This window comes from Perognathus longimembris, chromosome 5 (assembly GCF_023159225.1).
Source record: "Perognathus longimembris pacificus isolate PPM17 chromosome 5, ASM2315922v1, whole genome shotgun sequence".
Lineage (NCBI taxonomy): Eukaryota > Metazoa > Chordata > Mammalia > Rodentia > Heteromyidae > Perognathus > Perognathus longimembris.
The window spans coordinates 228,434-241,406 of record NC_063165.1 but is presented as its reverse complement, the minus strand read 5'-3'; the positions used below and the strand labels follow the sequence as shown (position 1 = coordinate 241,406).

Genomic DNA, 12,973 nt, shown 5'->3' with positions numbered 1-12,973 from the left:
TACTCCCTAGCTGCTCCTTTCTTTGTTTTATGAATGATGTGGTCTTTATTTCTTTGAAGTAATTAGCTATTTCTTGATTTTTCTTCCTTCTGTTTTCTGCACCTTATGTCTTTTTTGTGTGCTCTATTTAATTTCTGTTAGAATATTTCCTTTGCATATGTGAGGATGTAGACTTGCCTTTTCTCAGAACAGGACCTTGTCCTTGGATGGGTTCAGTCAACCTGCTCTGGAGCAGCCCTCAGGGGGATGGTGTGAGGCCTGTCCCTCTGGACACTGCCCCTTGTGGTACATGACCTTATGTTCTACTGAGAGGTTATTTTTTGTTTGTTTTTTTTTGGTTGTCAGTGGGTCTTGAACCCTGGGCCTGGGCACTGTGCCTGAGCTCTTCAGCTCAAGGCTATCGTGCTATCACTTTGAGCCACAGCACCACTTCTGGTTTTCTACTGGTTAATTGGAGATGAATCTCATGGACTTTCTTGCCAGTGCTCCTCAGATCTTTCTTGCCGTGATCCTCGTTCTCAGCCTCCTGAGTAGCTATGATTACAGGCATGAGCACCAGTGCTTGGCCTCCTGAGAGGTTTTAAGGTTTTGAGGTCTGACCTGTCAGACAGAGGTGTCCAGTGTCCAGGTTCTAAATTGTGTTCAGGGATTTCAACGTTCCCATCTCACTCACGTTCACCTTTTCTGGACCAGATATTGCTGCCCACCTACTATTTCCAGCCTCCCTTGGTAGTCAGTGCCCTCTGTCTGTCTGCTTATCTTTTCTTGACCCTTTGTTGGATGTGAAGTTCATGGGCCCTGTGCACAGCTTTACTGCTCTTGAGCGATTGCTCAGGGTTAGCAGTTGGTGAGATGCACAGCTGCATCTGTGTAAGGAGGAGCTAGGATACCCCTGATGTTTGTCATAGATATTTATAGTGAACATACAAAGTAAATTTTTCCTTACTTAATATCTTTCATCCACATATTAATCATATTTCATAAGGTATTTTTTAGTGTGTTTTCCTGTTGTTCTTGGGCTTTTGTTTCACTGTAAGGAGCCATGGCTGCAGTTGGAACTGGGTGTTGTAACCCTTAACCCTGTGTGATCTCAGGTGATGGCCCAGGCACTGATGTGGCACTGACACCAGGCTCAGTAGGACCTGAGGGTCTCACTACTGGCTCTGTTGCTGCTGCTTCTGCTTCCAACTCTGGAGGGTCCCGACAGCCTCTAGGAGGAGCAATGAAGGAGAAAGAAGTCCACGGGAAGCATGTGAAGGTAAGGGTTGATGGGAGCAAGGTGGCCACCACACATATTTCACACCCGTGTGTTTTGTGCCAAATGATGGTGCTCAGGCCTTGCACTGACATCTGTGTGTGTGTGTGTGTGTGTGTGTGTGTTTTGTGTGTGTTTGATGCCTGTAATGGGCCTTAAACTTCGATCCTCACTCTCTCACTTGGCTTTTTTTTACTCATGGCTAGCCTTCTACCAGTTGCCCATCGCCTCCACTTTGAGCCTTTGCTAGTTAGTTAATTAGAGGTGAAAGTCTCGTGGATTTGTCTATCTAGGCTATCCTCAGATCTCAGCCACCTGAGTATCTAGTAGTATAGGTGTTATAATTTCATGCCCAGCGCTCCCTTATTTATTTATTTATTTATTTTTGAGAAGGGATCTCATTCTATTTCTTAGGCTGGTCTTGAACTCACAGTCCTGCCTCAGCCTCCCAAATACTGGATTATGGTTGTGGACTCTGATTTTTATTTCTTTGTATTCTCCAAATTTTATATGACACAAAGTATTACAGAGAGCTTTGTTAGTGCCTTCTGTCTACATAATAATGTAAGGATTCCTGATGTTAAAGGAATAGCTTTGGTTGTTAATGACAATTTTTGTATTTAGTGATTAAATGTGAGAGCACTCACAGGAAGGGAAGCTTGGGCTACATAGCAAGACCCTATCTCAAAAATAAAATGAAAATTCAAAAAGTCAGGCCAAAATTACTTATACTACAAAGTTGAGTCAGGTCCAGGGCCAAACAGAGCTGAAAGTCCCCCAAACTACTTTTGATATCAACCTGCTTCAAGCTCAGTCTTTCAGTGTTTTTTTATTTTATTTTTTAATCGTTCTGGGGCTTGGACTCAGGGTCTGAGCACTGTCCCTGGCTTCTTTTTGCTCAAGGCTAGCACTCTACCATTTGAGCCACATCGCCACTTCCAGCCTTTTCTGTATATGTGGTGCTGAGAATTGAACCCAGGGCTTCCTGCATGCTAGGCAAGGACTTACTAAGCCACATTCCCAGTCCAGGTTTTTTTTATTTTTGATTGCGTGCGTGCGTGCGTGCGTGCGTGCGTGTGTGTGTGTGTGTGTGTGTGTGTGTGTGTGTGTGTCAGTCAGTTCTGGGGCTTGAACTCAGGGCCTGGTCACTCTCCCTGAGCTTTTTCACTCAAGACTAGTGTTCTACATCTTGAGCACAGTTCCACTTTCAGCTTTTTGGTAATTAATTGGAGATAGGAGTCTCTGGCCTTTCCTGCCTGGGCTGGCTTTGAACTATGATCCTTCGATCTCAGCTGCCTGAGTACCTAGGATTATGGGCATGAACCGCTGGCCGCTGGCTTGTCTTGCCTTTAATTGTTAAAAACTTATATAGATGAACAGCCTAAGGTGGGGCCATCCCAACAGGAGCATTGTGTCAGTAGAAGTAAACAAAGACCCTTGGACAGGAATCAAAGGTCCAGTGCAGTGTTGGATGTACATACAACCCAGTTCTGAAGGTGGAGGCTGTGGAACCTTCTCAGTTGTAGTCATTGAGCCTATCATTTGGATCCTCAGGTTCCACTGCAGTGTGCAGGTAACTTGCTTAGCTCCTGCCTTCATGGCCTAGGCCCTGCTATCTGTGGATTTTCTGTAGAAAACTCAGCTTGGCAAAGATACACATCATCGTGGGCTGGGAATATGGCCTAGTGGCAAGAGTGCTTGCCTCATATACATGAAGCCCTGGGTTCGATTCCCCAGCACCACATATATAGAAAATGGCCAGAAGTGGCGCTGTGGCTCAAGTGGCAGAGTGCTAGCCTTGTGCAAAAAGACCAGGGACAGTGCTCAGGCCCTGAGTCCAAGGCCCAGGACTGGCAAAAACAAACAAACAAACAAAAAAAAAAAAAACAAATAAAGATACACATCATCCAGCAGGGAAGCTATGGCCTTTTAAACTGAATTTTCTTCTTGTTAGAAAATTGTATTTAAAAATATAGAGTATAGCTCATCATCTCCAGTGGGGAATATTATGGTCCTTGTTTGCTTCATCCTGTGGTCAGGGTAGCCTGAGTGGACAGGCTACCCGGGCCGGGCCGCCTTGGAGCCTTGCTGAGACCGTAGCACTTGGTTAACCTTTAATTCACCTAGAGACCTCCATTTGCACCCATGGTATATCAAATTGGGTGTGTATTTTCTCTTGGTACTAAGGATTGAATCTTGGGCCTTGTGCATGCTAGGCAGGTGCTCTACCACTGAGCTACACTCTGGCCTTCAAATATGTTCTTTAAAAAATTGCTATTATTTTATTTTTTGTTGGTTGTGGGGCTTGAACTCAGGGCTTGGGATCTGTTCCTGATTTTTTTTTTTTTTCGCTCAAGGCTAGTACTTTGAGCCAGAGAACCACTTGTGATTTTCTGGTGTTTAATTGGAGATAAAAGTCTCATACACTTTCCTGCCTAGGCTGTCCATTTCTGCCAGAGTATCTGACCGCAGCCCTGGGGTTTGACAGGTGCCCCTCCGTGTGTCTGCTCCCAGACTAGTGGTGGCACAGCAGTATATAGACTGTGGCTTCAGGCTGGTCTCTCCCTTCCTGACATGTTCTTCCCTACTGTAGGCTTTGCTGCAGATGGTGTTCGATGAGAGCCATCAGATACTGGCCTTGTCAGAGAACCAAGATCTCCCCAGTGCTCTGAGCAGGGGTGAACCACGTGCCTTCCTAGATGACTGTCCAAGGGAGAGGCAGGGGCTGTTGGAGATGGCACCTGAGAAAGAAGAAAAGGTATGGAACTTACTAAGTGAGAAAAGCCCAGTGTGGTGGTCTGTCCTACAGTCCTTGTTCTCAGCAAGCTGAGCCACTAAGATCCAGAGTTTGCGGCCAACCTGGGTTACACAGCGAGACCCTGTCTCAACACTTAACCATTACCTCTTCCAAAAGTGAAAAAATAGTTTCCTTACACAGTTTTTGTTGATTGGTTGGTTGGTTGGTTGATACCGAAATGGTACCTGGGGCATTGGACATGGTAAACCATATCCCATTCTCAGAAAATTCAACTTTATTTGCATCTCACAAGCCTCTTTCCAAAGAAGCTCAGACACTAACAATGATGACTGTGCACAGGTACAGGGTTCATGCAGTGCAGTGAAAGGAACCGCAGGAGAGGCTCCCGTCCTATGTGGTTTGAATATATGTTGGGGGTCAGCAGGACTTTTAGGGTGCTTGTCAGGAACCAAGAAGTACACGATGGAGGGGTAGCCTGTCATGTAGCTCTATGGGTGCCAACTCAGCTGTCCTTGGGTGACACTGACCCTGTGGTCCGTCCTGCAACACCCTCTCCTTTCACATTAGGCTTTCTTGGCTCTGGCCTTTCTCCTCTTCTGCTTACCTTCTCCCAGTGCCCAGGGGCTACCAGATCTTGTGATGTGGGCTGGGCCTCATGCCAATCACCCTCTCTCTTCATCCCTACTGCTCCACTCCTTACACCTGCTGCTTCCTACTGGGCTGGAAGTACAACGTTAAGAGGGAAGGGTTATGTTCCTCTCCTTGGAAGGTGCTGTATGTTCTTGACACTCCCGGCATGCTCCATCTCCTCCACTAATTGCCCCTCAGGCTCGCTCTGGTGGTTTATGAGCAAGCAGACAGCTCACTGAAAACAGCACTGCATACAGGCACTTAGGACCTGCTTGTACTTCTTTGAGCTGTCACACGTCAGCTCCTGGCCAGGGCCTTTGGAGGTTTCTGGAAGCCCAGTGCGACAGGCACATTCAGCCTTGGGCCTCTCCAGACCAGGCACCCATAAGTATGGCAATAGGAAGAAAAGGAGAGAAGTTTTCTAACATTTCTCTGGGCCTCATTTTACTTCCTTCTTCCAGGATCAGTCTTTCTTGTGGCAATGGCATTTGCCTCGCTCATCCTGCATAATGCTGGGGGCCCATTTGCCTCCTCTCCTGCCAGAGCAGTTCTGAGCTTCCATGGCAAGGTCCCATAAGTTAGGCAGCTTAAACAGAACATTTACTTCTGACAGATCTGGAGGCTAGGGATCAGATCAGGACCCCAGCATGGTTTAGCTCTGGTGAGTTGGAGGTTTGCAGATGGCCTTCTCCTCCAGGCATCAGAAAAAGCACTCTGGTACCTCTACTCTTCTTAGAATTAAAGCCCTGGACGACTGGGGTCATAGCTCACCTGTGACCTCCCTGGACCTTAAGGAGGCTTTGGTTCCAAGGACAGTGACTTCGGGGTTAGGCCTTAACATATGAATTTGAGGTATACATTCAGTCCACAGTACTTGTAATGTGTACTGGTGGGGTGCTGTGGGTTTGTTTTTTTTCCTTTCTTTTTTTTTTTTTTTTTTTCTCACATGGGGGTCTTGCTTTTTTCCCTTGGCCAGCTTGAACTTTGATCTTTTTTTTTTTTTTAAGTGATACAGATTTGTGGAAATTTAATCACAGTTTTTTATTTTTCTCTATTACATGAATGCTGTATTTTCTTTTTATTATTATTATTATTATTATTTTTATTCAAATTTTTATTATCAAACTAATGTACAGAGAGGTTACAGTTTCATACGTTAGGCATTGGATACATTTCTTGTACTGTTTGTTACCTTGTCCCTCATACCCCCTTCTCTCCCCCCCTTTCCCATGAAATGAACTCCATGTTATAGAAACAATTGTTATATCACAGTTGTAACTACTTTCAACATCATATGTGTATCTGTAGCTTCTATTATTGATGATGTTCTTGTATCACCTTCCTGTGGTTGTACCTACACTATCTCTGTAATCTTATCTGAGTATATTGGAAACCGTGTTTACTGGTATTGGAAGTAGGAAATTCAAAGGGAATACCAAATTTGACAGACACGGAGTAAAAAAAGACAAACAACTACAAAAGCAATACTTGCAAAACTGTGTGGTGTAAGTGAACTTTGATTTTCTTATTTGTGTTTCTCATGTATGGCAGATACATGCCACCACACCCAGCTTCTTTCTAAAAAATTGATTTGAGATTGCCACACTCAGCTTTTTTCTAAAAAATTGAGATTGGATCTTGCAGATTTTTTTGCCCCTGCTTATGGGTAGCTAGGATACCAGCATGGACCACTGCTCCCAGCCGATCTGCTTTTGTGGTGCTGGAGGTGAAGCAGATGTACCTGCTTACCAAGCCTTCAGTACTGAGCCATACCAGCCTGGCATTGAAGTCCTTGCTTGGCCTTTGCAGGACCCTTCTGACACATGCCTTGCCTGGAGTGAGGAACTTTTGCAGGCTGTGCAAGAAGCATTTGAGAAACAGCTGCAGCCCAGATCTTGCAGCTCAGACCTGCAAGATTACATCAGGAGGCTGGAGAAGATTATCCAAGAGCAAGTGAGTAACCACTCTATGTCTAGCCTTGATTTACCTGACAGGAGGTTGGCTCTGCTAGAGAAGGTAACAGATGATTTCATGTGTGAATTTGAGGTCACATGTGTTTCTTAACCTTGGAATGTGGCTACAAGTAGTGGATTGCTTGTGAGCTCTGATGAGCTCTGCAGATCCTTTCTCTTGTGGATGTAAGTGAAGAACAACACCAAGGGCTTTTTAGGCTGCTGAGCACGCCACACAAAGGTCATTAGAAACACCATGTACTCACTCCACTTCCCTCAGACACCAAAAGAGGAGTTGAGTATTGTGGGTGAAATGCTAGGCCTAGAGCTAACTGGGCCATTGTGCACCATTCTATGCTCACACTGCCTACAAGATGTTCCAGTCTCACGGGAAGCTTGTTTTTGGAAAGTGGGACTGTGGGGAGTAGGTTGTGTTCCTAACCCTGGATCCTTCCCTCCAGTGCATCACATAAAGTCTGCTGCTTTCTATCCACAGGGAGACCTGAAGGAGAAGTCCCAGGAGCATCTTTCCCTGCCAGATAGGAGCAGCCTATTGTCTGAGATCCAGGCCCTTCGGGCCCAGCTGCGCATGACTCACCTGCAGAACCAGGAGAAGCTGCAGCAGTTATGCACAGCACTGACAAGTTCAGAGGCCCGAGGGAGTCAGCGGGAGCACCAGCTTCGTAGGCAAGGTAGGTACCATTGCTCCCACTGCTTTGTGCAGTCTACAGCCCTACAACCTACAACCACCCGACACTGTTCTGTGGCTTTCCTGTTTAGCATACTGGACAGCTCTAGCTGCTAGGTCCTTAGATGCAGGGTTCAGAGAGCATGCCCCTATGTGTTGGGCAGAGTCTGAAGGGCCTTTACCTTTATATGTGTAGGACACTTGGGTACTTGCACTGGAGTTCGGGAGCCAGTTCTTAGTTTCCACATTTAATTTAGGTTCTTGGAGGAGTTTTTAATCAGACATTGTCTATGAGAAATGGAATTTTTCTTTGTTTCTGCCCACTTGCCTCCCCCCTGCCTCTGCTCTGGCAAGACCCTGTCTCCTTGAACTCTGCTGCTACCATTGTGTATGGGGTCAGTGTGAGGGAGAACCTCTATTCATTTTTGGATCTGTCAGTGAAATGGCCTCTGCTCAGCAAGAGCACAACACTCATGTCTAGGCTGCACTCTAGAATGTTTTGTGGGGCCTAGTCTGTAGTTCTTTCACTTAGGCCCTTTTCTATCATTGTGAGCACTTGGCAGTATCCCCTGTCCTTGTATTTCCAGGGACTTTGTACAGAACTAGAGCTACTCTTCTTTAGAATTTGCCAATGATGCCGTATAGGACTTGAATTGCCTCAATTAGAGGTGTGTGCTCTGTGAGTGGTGGGGTTGGCCAGCACATGTGTAGGGATGGTGCTAGGAATGTGTCCTGACCAAGAGAGTGAAGCCTAGTAGGGAGAAAGAGAAAAAAGGAGCATGCTCCTTTACAAGCAGGGGCTTCAGCTCATAGAAGTGCCAGCTTTCTCCCACAGGAACACATATCTGTTCAGTCAGTTTCATTTATGACAGCATCAATTTTTTGTGCACTTTGGATTCTTAATGTTGTTCTACATTTTCATCTTTCTCAGTTGAACTATTGGCATATAAAGTTGAGCAGGAAAAGTGTATAGTAAGCGACTTACAGAAAACCCTGGGCAAAGAACAAGAGAAAGTAAGTGAGGTCCAGAAGCGCCTGGCCGTGGAGCAGAGCACAGTGCAGGAGCTAAAGTCGGAGCTGCATGAGTGTAAACAGGAGAACTCAAGGCTGTTGGAATCCCTTGGTGAGATGCAGCGGGAAATTGTCCAGTTGAGGTACGGCTCTGAACAATATCCTTCTGCTCTTAGAGGAACTGGGTTTGTTACAACCAGCCTAAGTATGGGAATTAAAGAGAGGAGGGGGAGTGGCAGAGCAGCTTTCCAACCTTGCTGAAGTACTTCCTTGACCTAGGCTTCTTTGCTGTCTCTTGTCCCCACACAGGTCCATGCTGGATGGAAAGGAGAAGGACCTGAAGACTGCCCTGGAGGAGCTAGAGTGTGAACGAAGGAAGGAACAAGCCCTCCAGGCCCAGCAAGAGGAAGAGCGGCAGCGGCACCTGCAGTGGGAGGGCCAGAACTCCAAGGCCTTGGAGGTGACTGGCTCTTGAGGCTGGGCTGTCCTGTGTAGTGCTCCTGGGAGCAGACACAGACCTTCTTGCCTTCCTTTTGTACTCTTCTTGATGGCATCCCAGTTAAGGCAGTGAGATAGGAATGTTACCACAAGGCAAAATCGTGCCAAGTAGTGACAGAGCCACAGTGAGGCAGACAGCTATGACAACCAGACATGGTACATTATTGCCTTCTTAGTTCTTGAGCGTTTGTTTCTGGGAGGCAGACGCAGAATTCCTGTTGCAATCCTGCATCATGCATAGCCTCTGAGGTCTGTCCATAATATGGATCAATGGTAGGCACACGGAACCTAGATGCCTTGCAGGTCTGCCATGTGTCCTGTAGCTCACCAGCCATGGGTCACAGTGTGTATCTTCCAATGGAATAGAGTCAGGCCATTGAAAATTCAAGTATTTGTGGCTTATGGGGCATCTCTGAATCAGGGGTAGGTGTCTGACTGCACTCAACACCACTTTCCAAATAGTACTTTATCCATGCAGAAAAATTGTTGTGCATACTTTTATCCATTAGGTAGATTTCAGAAGTTACAATTAATGGTTGAAATGAGGAAAGGGTGACATTGATCAAGACTCATTGTATTCATATATTACATGGTTGAATGGCAATTCCTTTGTACAACTACTTAAAATAATTTTAAAAATATTTACTTATTGTCAAAGTGATGTACAGAGGGGTTACAGTTTCATATGTAAGGCAGTGGGTACATATCTTGTTCAACTTGTTACCTCCTCCCTCATTTTTCCTCCGCCTCCCCCTTTTCCTGTCCCCCTGATGAGTCGTTCAGTTGGTTTACACCAAATGGTTTTGTAAGTATTGCTTTTGGAGTTGTTTGTCTTTTTATGCTTTGTCTCTCGATTTTGATATCCCCTTTCCCTTCCCTAGTTCTAATACACATATATACGGTATACAAGGTACTCATATGAGATACAGTGATAGCAGGGGTACAACCACAGGAAGGGAATACAGGAGAAAAATAAATTGTTTTAAAAGGGACACACACACACACACAGATACACACACACACACACACAAAATATATGAGAAGTTTGATAAGGAAATGGTTTACTTTTCCTCATTATTTATTCTCTTTTTGGTTTTCTTTTCCTCCCCCCATGAATGTAGGAGTTAAAAATATCTTTAGAGAAACAACGTGCTCAAAATAATCAACTGTGTGTTGCATTAAAACACGAACGCACAGCCAAGGACAACCTGCAGAAAGAGTTGCAGATTGAGTGTTCACGCTGTGAGGCCTTGCTGGCACAGGAACAGAGCCAGCTCTGTGAGCTTCAGAAGAACCTGGAAGCTGAGAAGATTCACTCATTGGAGCTACTGGAGGCCTTACAGCATGAGCGGCTCTTGACAGAGCAACTGAGCCGCAGTGTGCAAGAGGCCTGTGCTCGCCAGGAGACACAAGGGCACCATACCCTACTGCGGAAGCTGAAGTCAGAGAAGGCTCGTACACTGGAGCTTCAGGTCATGCTCGAGAAGATGCAACAGCAGGCCGCACAGGCACAGCAGCAACTGGAGGCCCAGGCTCAGGAGCGCTGTGCTGAGCTCAGAAGAGAGAAGGAGGTGAGTGCTACCCCATGGCCGCTCTGAAGACCCAGAAACAGGAGCTGAGATGCTGTCTCAAGAGAGAGAGGGAGAGATTCCTTGGTTATAGGCAGAAGTAGAGCAGTTATCCATAGAGGCAAAGAGCAAGAAGGACACAGAGATGTGAGGATGTCAGTGAGGAGCCAGTAAAACCATAGCAGACAAGACATGAATGGGGTGGCAGAGAGGTAAGGAGATGCTGGTGAGAGACAGCTGCCAGCAGATCATGAGCCAGAACCCTAAGCATTTAGAGGGTTAGGATGGCTTTGTGTGAACTTACTCCTGGTCTCCCTCCTGCTTCTTCCAGTCTGTGCAGTCCTTATGGCAGCACTGTACTGTGGAATACTTCAGTACTGTGGCAGGTTTTCAACCAGAAGCATTGTTCTTTGTCAAGACATTTGGCTGTTTGGGCTCCTTGTAGTTCTCTCTCCTTCCCTCCCTCCCTCCCTCTCTTTCTCTCTCCTTCCCTCCCTCTCTCCCTCTCCTTCTCTCCTTTTCTCCCTCTACTCCTCTCCTTCTCTCCTCTCCCTCTCCCCTCTCTCCCTCTCTCCTCTCCCTCTCTCCTTCTCTCCTTTCCCCCGCCCCCATGTCCTGCCAGTTCTCAGATATATTTGATGGAAACAGAAGGTTCCACTTTAAAGTAATGTCTTGAATGTCTTCTTTGGAACTAGCATTGGTTTTGTATTATTAAAAATCTTAACCGTTTTTGTATTTTATCATGTTACAAAAAGTTTTTAAAAACAGAAGTAAAGCTAATAGCTTGCTCTTTCCAAGGGCTTAGTTTGCCATGAGCTAGTTAAGAAAGGGACATCTGCTCCTAAAAGCAAAGCTCCAGGTTTTTAATATTTTTAAGGAGAAGTCAGTCCAAACTGTTACAATGTTAGTTTTGTGAGTTCCTATCAGGGATGTCAACTTGACATATTTTTTTAACTTTATGAGACAGTTGACATACTTTGAGTTTCTCAATTTAAGTTGGGCAGCTTAATGTTCTGGGTATACTACAAGTTGCAACTGTCACAACAGTTTCAGAAAATTCTCATCTATTAGTGGGACCTCTATTAAGCCGCCTCTGCCCTTTCCAAGGACCAGCCATATTTGTAGACTTGTCTATTTGGGATACTGTGCAAATGGTGTACAAAGTCCAGTGTGTACCCACTTATATAACATGATGCCCGCAAGGTTTATGATGACACAAGCAGTGATGACTATTTTCTTGTTATTCTAAAAGAAAAAAAAACACTAAAATAAGTGTTTATCAATAGAAACTATAGGGAAAAATGGGGATGGTTTGGAGGTGTAGAGGAAAAGGATATATTTGGAGGGGTATAAAGCAAGGCATCATTGAGGTATAGATAGGAAGGTTGGAGGTGTCGGCAGTAGGGAATACTGGAGGTATGGACAGTGCAAGTGTTACAGTGGGGAAGATTGGAGATGTTGACAGTTGGAAGATTGGCAGTGTGTATAGTGGAATGATGGAAATGTGGACAGTAGAAAGATTGGAGGTGTGGGCAATAGAAAGCTGGGATGTGCATTGTGGGGAAGACTGGAGGTACTGACAGTGAGGAAGATTGGCCGTATGGACAATGTGGAATGATGGAAATGTGGACATTAGGAAGACTGAGACGTAGGCAATAGAAAAATGGAAATGTGCATCATGGGGAAGACTGGAGATGGGGAAGACTGAAGTGTGGTGATGGGGAAGACTGAAGGCAGGGACAAAAGGAAGACTGCAAGTGTGGACAGTGGGGAAGATTAGAGGTATGGTAGTGGGGAAGGTTGGAGATGTAGTCTGTGGGAAGGCTGTAGGTGTGGTAGTGGATAATATTGGAAGTATAGACAGTGGGGTAGGCTAGATATTTGGGAAGGTTGGAAATTTGGGCAGTGAGGAAAAATGGAGATGTAGACTATGAGAAAGTCGCTAGTGTAGACAGTGTTGAAGAGTGGTGGTATGGACAAATGGGGAAGGTTGGAGATGTAGACACTAGGGAAGATTGGAGGTGTGGACAATGGAAAAAGTTTGTGATACAGACTTAATGGGAAGTTGGAGCTGTGGACAATGCTTGCCTAGCATGCATGAAGCCCTGTGTTCGATTCCTCAGTGCCACAAAAGCAGAAAAAGCCAGAAGTGGCACTGTGGCTCAAGTGCTTAAGCAAAAGAAGACAGGGACAGTGCCCAAGCCCTGAATTCAAGCCCCAGGACTGGCAAAAAATAGATAAATAAAGATGTGTACAACAGGAAATGTGGAAGTGTTAGACAGTTGGGACTGCTAGAGGCATGGACAGTGAGTTAATTTGGAAGTGTTTGCAGTCATGGAGGTTGTATAGATGGACCTTAAGTCACACAGGCCTGGGCTCCTTCTGATGGGCTAGAACCTGGTATAGTTGCAGTGTAACAGGTGGCTGTGATCTGGATCTGGATCTTGTCCCTGAAGAGTTCTCTAGCTTAAACAGTTCTCAGAGGTCCTTTTGTTAGAAATCTCTCCCAAACTATATATGAAGTTTCCAACAAATCCTTTTGTTGCTTAAAAAAAAAAAAAGAATGGTACCACGATTAAAAACTTATGGCTGTCATTCTGCCACTTGAGTCAT

The 12,973-nt window shown here is 45.5% G+C and overlaps 1 protein-coding gene across 3 annotated transcripts in view; it reads left to right on the top strand.

Annotated features, from left to right (window-relative positions):
* Positions 1-12,973, top strand: part of Pcnt (pericentrin) — a 113,315-nt gene that overhangs the window by 84,304 nt on the left and 16,038 nt on the right. For all 3 annotated transcript variants that reach the window (XM_048346060.1, XM_048346058.1, XM_048346059.1), the window contains 7 exons: positions 1,095-1,258; positions 3,849-4,013; positions 6,453-6,596; positions 7,092-7,287; positions 8,215-8,437; positions 8,604-8,754; positions 9,914-10,363. In XM_048346060.1, coding sequence (XP_048202017.1) covers positions 1,095-1,258; positions 3,849-4,013; positions 6,453-6,596; positions 7,092-7,287; positions 8,215-8,437; positions 8,604-8,754; positions 9,914-10,363 — 1,493 coding nt within the window. The remainder of the gene's footprint in view (positions 1-1,094; positions 1,259-3,848; positions 4,014-6,452; positions 6,597-7,091; positions 7,288-8,214; positions 8,438-8,603; positions 8,755-9,913; positions 10,364-12,973) is intronic.